Source organism: Solenopsis invicta, chromosome 5 (genome assembly GCF_016802725.1).
Source record: "Solenopsis invicta isolate M01_SB chromosome 5, UNIL_Sinv_3.0, whole genome shotgun sequence".
In the NCBI taxonomy this organism is placed as follows: domain Eukaryota; kingdom Metazoa; phylum Arthropoda; class Insecta; order Hymenoptera; family Formicidae; genus Solenopsis; species Solenopsis invicta.
In genome coordinates, this window is record NC_052668.1 from 725142 (window position 1) to 734476 (window position 9335).

The following is a 9335-nucleotide window of genomic DNA, read 5'->3' on the forward strand; positions in this document are numbered from 1 at the left end:
ACGATGGGTATACTCGTCGTTCCGGAGGCCGGGTATGCTCGGCCAATCCGATCCGCTCAGCCGCGCGACGGGCATTCTCGTGCGTCCGGTTGATCCGCATCCGTTACGCTGTGCGGCGGGCATTCTCACCGCACGGCTTATCCGTTCCGTTCGGCCGGACGATGGGCATTCTTGTCGTCCGGACAATCCGACCAAACCATTCCGTGTGTCTCCGGGCATTCTCGGGGACCAACCGCGCCGACACCGCTCCCGTGTCCGGCATACTGTACCTCACGGGGTATTCACCACGCGAGATGAGGCCGCTCAGGCCGACACCGTCGTCGACCTTCGCGCAGCGCGGAACCGTCCGTCGCGCCGCGAGCCATCGATACCACGACCGCTACCGGTCGACTGCACGGGCCAATCACGGCCCGTTTCACGGCACTCGAAGTTCGCCCCCGCGCCGCAACTCTGAGCACTGATACCGCACGCCCAGCGCGTAAACCGAATCCGTCCGTTCGTTACCGTAGTTATCCGAATCCGTTCTTTTGTCGGAATATTAAGCTACGCCGCGAATTACATTTTGTCCGATTATCATTTAACCGAGCAACTCTGATTGCTACCTCCGAGCGCATAGCACATAACACACGTCCGTCCGTTTCTCTAGTTACTCGAATCCGTTTCTTTGTGTTTAAATATTAAGTACGCCGCGAATATAACTTGTCCGTTCTTTTTATTTTGCGCGGGTCCGACTATTGCGTAACCGAGCACTCCGATGCCGTAACACTACTCGTGTATTTCAATCCTATCAGATAAAGATATCGGGACATTATTATTTTGTACGAAACTCACGTTTCAAAATACATTTAAGCTGTTTTGTTTTCACCACCAAACGGCATTATCATTTACACAAACCCGGACATCCGGCGAGCACATCCGAGCAACCGATCCTGAACATAATCCCGTAACCGCACCGAGAAAGTACCAGCGTTACAAATTTAAAAAATTAAAAAAAAATTAACAATTAGGAAATAAATGTATCCGAAAATGGCACTGTAAAGGAGCAATTTACTAAATTCATACCGAACTGTGACCACAAATCGAAAGATTTGGCTAAAACCGTATTTAACATTCTCCAGGAACTTGGATTGGATTTTAAAAACTGTCGTAGAGAGTCTTATGATAATGCCAGCAATATGTCTGGAGCGTGTACAGGACTTCAATCACGCGTTAAAGAGGCAAATCCTCTTGCTGAATACGTTCCATGTTCTGCACACTTTTTAAACCTTATTGGTACATATGCTGCTGATTGTTGTCCAAAGGCTGTTTGCTTCTTTACTATTGTGCAAGAATTATATATTTTTTTTTCAACATCTACACACAGATGGGAAATTCTTACATCTCATTTGAAATCTAATTCTACAGTAAAAAGTCTTTCCCAGACTAGGTGGTTAGCACAATATGATGCATGTAAAAGTTTGTGTCAATCATGGCCAGTAATATTGGGTGTGTTCCCATTTGCTGATTTTTAGTACAGTAGCCGCCATGTTGTACTGAATATTTTACTGGACGAGCGTTCCCTTTCTCTAGTAAAATAGTTTCAGTAAACTTGTAAAATCCGTGCTTCCACGTGCTTCAATCGTTTTCTGACGTGTATAGTATTTGCATAATTATAAAATTTGGAGTTAGAAGTAAGTAAGATTGTTTTTCTTCTTTACTTTTTTTTTATATTATGTCATATCATATATATCGTTTTGTATATTGTTTTATTTATTAAAATTCTATGTGAGGTTTGATTCAGATGAAAGAGAAGAAAATGGCAGAAACATCCAAAAAATGTATTCAGTTTTTAGATGCCAAATCTAATAAATTATACAAGTGTTGTTTATCTCCCGAAGATGCTCGGCGAGCATCAACAGGTAATTCCTTTTTGCAATAATATAATTATTTTGTATTCAGATGTCTGTACAAACATAGTTATATCGAAAATTATTTTTAATACTTGTATGTCTAGTGCTGAAATGTAATTCAAAACAAAAATGTACATTGTTTTTCGAAAATTGTTTATGTAATTTTATAGATATGGTATTTGCCCAGCATATCTTTAACGGATTGATCCATGAGGAAAAAATAAAGGCAAAAATAAATTTTAATGAAGACGATTTCGAAAAAGACATTTCACCGTTGCATGAAAGTACTAATAGGTCTCATAACATTGATAATGCAGGTATAAATTTGATTCATTTTTCATCAATATCAATGATATTCAATAATGTTTATTCACGACGATATTGAAATATTAAAAAATATATGAAGATTTATATCAGTTGATGTTGCATTATTATTCATGATTAATTAATGAATAATAAAAGTTATCTATTTACAGTATCATCTCAAGTCTCAGGTCGTGAAGGAATGACTAATTGGACGCAGGAGCAAACATTGCTTTTAATAAATATATACAGGGAAGAATATTTAAAGATAGGTAATGGTAAAATGCTATTACGAAAGTTATGGCAGCTGGTTGCTGACAAAATGAGAGAAAATGGTTATAACATCCCAGCGACCAAATGCGCCACTAAAATGGATACTCTAAAACGCCAGTATAAAAAGGTCTTTGACCACAATAAACAATCGGGAAATAATTTAATGACTTATAAGTATTTTGACGTAAGTGTGGTTTAATTATTTTTATTTGTTTTGAAAACATCTTTCTCGTGTTAATCATATATTTTATTGTTTCTAGGAACTGGACGAGATTTTCAGAAAGCAACCATGGATAACACCGGTCGCGATTGCGAGTTTCGAGTTACAAGATTCAACATTTGAAAATATAGATGAGCGTAATTCGTCCTCAGATAAGTGTGCTGTGTTCATAGGAATAGAATCTGAAATATGATATGTATAATATCTATAATTAATATGTGCTTTCTAAATTTATAGACACAGGAAAACGGAAAAGAAACGTAATTCTGAAAGATATCCTAGAAGAAAGAAAAAATAAAACAGCAAAAACGGAAGTATACAGAAATGAAAAGCTGTCCCTTATGAAGAAACTAATTCAAACGTTAAAAAAAAGCAATGAAGGTGAGAACGACATCCAATATGTATAATTATTTTATAATTTCTAGTACTGTCGGATATTGAAAATTACTAATTATTCTGCATAAATTAATTCTAGCGGATTGCTGATTTCCGGTTACTTTACCTGATCCTAAGAGGTGAGACACATGAGTAAAAGCACTATACCTACGCGAAATTGCGCGAAATCAAAAGTTCTTGTTGGAAGTTGCTGAACCAAGAAAACAGTAAAAAAGGCCCATATAAAATATATTTGTAACTTATTTGCTTGATTTCATACATTTTTTTTATTTTTATTTGTTTTTTTGTTCGGGAAATTATATTTTGTTTAATTTTTCAATATATTTTTTAAAATAATCTAATAAATCGTAAGTATTAATAAGTCATTAATGTATATAAGGTTTACAAATTTAAAACATTCTGAAATTTTCAATAGCAATTTTATATTTTTCACGAAGTTAATTTTGCTATATGAAACATTTTGTTTATAGATTTAATTTTTGAGCTCATATTAAATTTCATTACATTAAAACAATTAAGACTGATTACATTAATAGTAATTTTAGTAAAAAATGTAATGCTTGTATTTGTAAGACTTACAAATTATCAAAAATAAGAACTAGTTCTAGTAGGGTTTTGTTTATTGTTACATGTATCTTTTTATTTTGTTTTTAATATGGATCAACACGCTCAATGATTTTATGTTTACATTTATGTATTTATGTAAGGTTTCACAAAGTTATTGCATTACTAACATTTTAATGTATAAAAATAATGTGCAGTAATAAGGTCATAACGTTAGAGTGATTGTAAAATGACTGTGATTATAAGCTGCCAAACATTAGTATATAAAACGTGTACTTAATTTTATATGGACAGAATAAACACAAGAGAAAATAAAATTCTGAATTTGTAGTTCTTTTTTCTTTAATTTCTTATATTATAGTTTGTTATTATGCACTACATAAAATATTTTTAGTCCTAATTTATACATTATACATATAGTAAATAATATAGTAAATAATTACGATAACTGTATATCGAGTGCATTTTGTATTTGTTCTTTTTTCCGTATACCTTTAGCACGTAATTCTGAATTAATATCAGCTTCATTCCTCACATTTTGTACATCATTGTTTCCAACAAATATTGGAATATCATCAATCATGTCAATTCTCGGTAAACATATATTACGCAATACGCAAAGCGCCATTACATAATTAAGAATAAGATCGTCTCACACAAAGTTTATCTAGTAACATTCTGAATTGTCCTTTCAATAATCCAATTGAACATTCTACAGTCATTCACACCAAAAAAGAAATATAATGAAAGAAAGACATAACTTTTATATTTGAGTACAATTTTATTTTATTCAGTTTACTTTTTTTAAAATGCTTATATCATTGCTAGCAAATCTGACGATCTCAAATTCGAGACATTATTTAGTTTTAGTTTAAGATTGCGTTTCAAATTTGATAAACCATATTGTATAGTCTATAGAATTGAAAAGTTATTTAATAATTAATAAAAAATACATATTATAATATTATATATACAATATTATAAACAAGATCTGCTTAACCAAATTTTTTTCTTAAATTACTTCCAGTGTATTATTCCACGAATCTACGTGTTAAATTCTTACGTTTTAAGACCCCATTGCGGTCTTCGACATTTACGTCAAGTGGATGTAATTCTATAATCATATTATTTCGAGGATCTCCTATTAATATTGGTATTTCTATTTCATCGCGTCTCAATAAACAAATATTGTGTAAAACGCAACATGCGATAATATAGCGCGGTATTAAATCTGTTCGTGTCATTGGAAGTTTGTCCAGTAAACAACGCCATCGTCCTTTCAACAGTCCAATAGACCGTTCTACGACCATTCGCGCAGATGACAATTTCTTGTTGAAACGATTTTCGGCCGCTGTCAGGTGACCATTATCTCTATACGGCACCATTATATGTCGTTGTATCGTGTATGCTGCATCCCCGAGTAAATGGCTGTCTTCCGGAAAAAAATGTTCATTGCATTTTTGTTGCAATCCGGAATACATAAAAGTTCGCATATCATGAACCGATCCTGGTTGCCCCGCGTAACAGTGAATGAATCGCAGTTCTGCATCGCATACAACCTGCACAATGCATTAGAAAATGATTATTTGTCATTGGAATTCACATAGTTAATTATTATTATTAGTAACACATTTACTTGTAGCTGTACTGCATGATAATTTTTCCTGCATATATATGCTTCAGGATGTACTTTAGGCGCAGTTATTTTTACGAGTGTGCCATCTACTGCACCTATTATTCCTGGAAACTGGTATTGTTGTTCCATTTTTGTCCAGGTATGTTCAGCTTTTTCCCTTGTTGGCCAAGATATAAATACATTTCGCAATTTATATAATGCTTTCACAACCCTTAATAAACATCGCCAAGCAGTTGCCTTTCCAACGTCGAACTTTGTGCATACTGATCTGTAATGAGTCATATTAAGTGGAAAACAACAAACATTTCTTTATTAAGAGTTACAAAGTAATATTCATTAATAGCATTATTTTTTATTTAAATTGTGATAATCAGTTTTTAGGAAAAATGTACAAATATTTATTAAACTATTTTTCTGAAAACATATCTTTATAACATAAAGTTTAAAATCTAAATTTATAGACGGTTTTCCAATTTCAAGCATATCTCTGTTCCATATATGATAAAACGTAATATATGTGACAAAGATAGGCTGATCTTGAATTCTGAAAATTGACTATAAGTTTGTACCCAAGAAAAATTAAATAAATAAAATCATAAAATTGAAAATATTCAGTTAAATTAATTCAGTGATAAATTTTGTAAGATATTTATTATTTTTTTACCTGAATGAGTCTGGAGTTGCTAACATCCATAATGCGATATACAGTTGTTTACTAGCTGATATGGGATATCTTCCCAAACGTTCTGGCCACTTTTCCAAATCTGGTTGAATGAGGTTTAAAATGTAGCCATAAGTATCTCTGCGTAGACTGAAAAAGTGTTATAAATATGATTAACATAGAATTTTAAAAATAACATTAATTTATTTTAAATGAGTGAAAAATACTGAATTTTATACAACGTAAGGGATTATCGCCAGTGATAATACACTGGGCAACAAAATTATCGCAACACTCATTTATATCAAAATTTCGCACAACTTCAAATAATCGTAACTTCGTTAAAAATTATCGTACTTGAAAAAATTTTTTTTTATTTTAAAGTTTAAAGTCTCTACTTTAAGATGCATTTGGCCAATTTTGAATTTCTTCTTTCCTCCTTCCGCCGTCTTTTTAAAAGTAAAGACATATTTTGTCTCCGAACATTTGCAAAGTTTGACGCACTCCACGGAGTAGGACGAATTTTTTTCGCAAATGTCACAATAATCATCGTAAAATTTGGACTTTTCGCTGCAAATTAAAAAAAAAAGAGGTTCGTACGATTTTTTTTTGAGGAGTTAGGATGTATCAAAGTTATGTATGCATTTTGGTCAGTTACCGTCAGCATTAGCATTACCCGATGTGCACCACGGGGAGGTTGCTGGTCGGATTTCGCACATCGTGTGTGTGTGTGTGTGTGTGTGTGTGTGTGTGTGTGTGTGTGTGTGGTGTGTGACAGCAGAGATGAGGACCCCATGGTTCGTCACTTCCGCAGTATTTTATGACTCCAAACCCTCTCTGCTGTGTGTGTGTGTGTGTGTGTGTGTGTGTGCGCGCGCGTGCGCGTGTGTGTGTGTTGCATAAAAAATGTGGGTGCTCTCGCATTTAATATGAGGTATTCCCACCTCGTCTTCGAATGACTTCTTGTAAACTCAGTTGAATCATGCATATTAATGCATGACCTAATTGTGGCTTGAGGAATTTCGTGCCATATTTGCTGTAATATTGCTCCTAACTCCTGCAGATTTGTTGGTTGTCTCTCCACATCTCGCAATCTTCTTCCCATCATATCCCAGACATGTTCAATGGGATTCAAGTCCGGGCTCATTGCTGGATGTGGTAACACCTCGATGTTGTCTTCTCTAGCTGACGTTATTCGTCTTCGACCTTGTCCTCTCCTTCGACGAACAACATCAAAACTCTAAACCGTAAACCTATTCCCATTACACTCAAGAAGCAAACGATAGTCGTACAACATCAAAACTCTAAACCGTACAAAAAACTTGAGTACAAAAATTATGATTTATATTTACAAAATACGCGGCTCGGCTGGATCGCGGGAGGGAGCGCGTCGCAATCTTCAAAGAAAACCGTATGCGCATTCAACAGTTTAGATCAACAACTTACTAAGTTCTGGACAATTGAAGAGTTAACATCGAATTCGCCAAGATCTATCGAAGAAGTAGATTGTGAAACGCATTTCGAAAAAAATGTTACTCGTGATAATAACGGACGTTATATAGTACCTTTCCGCAAGGAGAGAAATCGCCTCGGTGAATCGCGAACTGCCGCTCTCAGACGTTTATATTCTCTCGAGCGAAAACTCGAATCAGATCCAGAATTAAAGATAGCCTATTCGCAAGTAATACAAGAATATTTAGAATTGAAGCAAATGACTCTAATAAATGAACCATTAGAAGACGGTTTCTTTATCCCACATCATGTAGTAATCAAATCTTCGAGCAGTACAACGAGAGTCCGAGTAGTTTTTGACGCATCAGCGAAAACAAAAAACGGTACATCTTTAAATGACATATTAATGACGGGACCGACCATACAAGACACTTTATTTACTCATTTACTTAGGTTTCGGACGTATAAATATGTTCTCACTGCAGATATAGAGAAGATGTATCGGCAAATATTATTGCACGAAGACGATCGAAGATACCAACGCATTCTTTGGCGTCAAAATAATGAAATTAAAACATTTCAACTTAACACGCTCACATTTGGGGTATCTTCATCACCATATCTCGCCATACGCACAATCCATAAATTAGCAGACGACGAGAACGAAAGACATTCTAACGCAGCGAGAGTACTCAAAAAACACTTGTATGTCGATGACTTACTTACAGGCGCAAATACGATTAAAGAAGCTCGCGAAGTACGAAACGACATTATCGCGTTATTATCACGAGGCGGTTTTAATATACGGCAATGGGCTTCAAACGAGAAACGCATTATTGACGACTTGAATTCGGAAGTCATAAATTCGAATTTTCTACTCGACAAAGACAATCCATTAAAGACCCTAGGCATATCTTGGGAAGCGAATAACGACACATTGCATTATAGAGTCCGCACTATCAAACACCCGGAAAGAATCACAAAACGAGTCGTCATCGCAGAAATTGCTAAGATTTTCGATCCTTTAGGTCTATTAGGATCCGTTACGTTATATGCTAAAAAAAATGATGCAAGACATATGGAAGCGCAAAATAGACTGGGACGATTGCATTCCCCCTGACATATACACTGCATGGACAGAATTTGCAACTCAGTTGAATCTAATTAACGAATTATCAATAGATCGTCTAGGATTAATTCCTGACCATACCGATAGTGAAATTCACGGTTTCTGCGATGCCAGCAACACAGGCTACGGCGCTTGTATATACATCCGATCAATCGACCACCATAACAATGTACGATCCCAGCTCTTATGCGCCAAATCTAAAGTCGCCCTATTAAAGACAACGACGATACCTCGCTTAGAATCATGCGGCGCTCTTTTACTAGCTAAGCTCTATCGTGAAGTATGTAATGCGGTAGAATTTTCCATTAATAGAACAATAATGTGGACCGATTCGACCATAGTTTTACATTGGGTGAACACAGCACCTTACCTTTTGAATACATACGTGTCAAATCGCGTTGCTCAGATTCAAGAAATTACTGACCCTAAAACCTGGCGACATATTAGATCACAAAATAATCCGGCCGATGCATTATCGAAGGGTCAAACACCGAACGTATTCTTAAATAATCCGACGTGGTTCTCGGGCCCGTCGTGGTTAACTGACAAGGAAACTGAATGGCCTAAAGAAATTATAAAACTAAATAAAATACCGGAATTACGAAAAACTGCTTATTTAACGCTAACTTCCAACGATCACAGTATTTTACATAGATATTCGTCATATCCAAAATTATTATGAGTAATAGCGTGGTGTCTTCGCTTTCGTCGCAAAAATGCCTATCGTGGACAATGTTTAGAGGCAAAGGAGATAGATGAAGCGGAACTAAGAATAATAAAAATTGTTCAATCCTCGTGCTTCTCGCGTGAGT

At 35.4% G+C, this 9335-nt stretch overlaps 2 protein-coding genes across 2 annotated transcripts; one reads left to right on the forward strand and one right to left on the reverse strand.

Moving 5' to 3' along the window:
* The first annotated feature begins 1775 nt into the window (after positions 1 to 1775).
* On the forward strand, positions 1776 to 3368 carry LOC120357880. The gene is made up of 5 exons (XM_039449685.1): positions 1776 to 1898; positions 2060 to 2206; positions 2366 to 2649; positions 2726 to 3066; positions 3161 to 3368. Exons 1-4 carry the CDS (start codon positions 1781 to 1783, stop codon positions 2876 to 2878), a joined length of 702 nt encoding a protein of 233 aa, XP_039305619.1. The 5' UTR covers positions 1776 to 1780; the 3' UTR covers positions 2879 to 3066; positions 3161 to 3368.
* Positions 3369 to 4023: 655 nt separating this feature from the next.
* On the reverse strand, positions 4024 to 6322 carry LOC105206347 (putative nuclease HARBI1). The gene is made up of 3 exons (XM_011175853.3): positions 5946 to 6322; positions 5282 to 5549; positions 4024 to 5204 (listed from the first exon to the last, which is right to left on the reverse strand). The coding sequence occupies exons 1-3, from the start codon at positions 5969 to 5971 to the stop codon at positions 4677 to 4679; spliced, it is 822 nt and encodes a 273-aa protein (XP_011174155.3). The 5' UTR covers positions 5972 to 6322; the 3' UTR covers positions 4024 to 4676.
* Positions 6323 to 9335: the final 3013 nt, after the last annotated feature.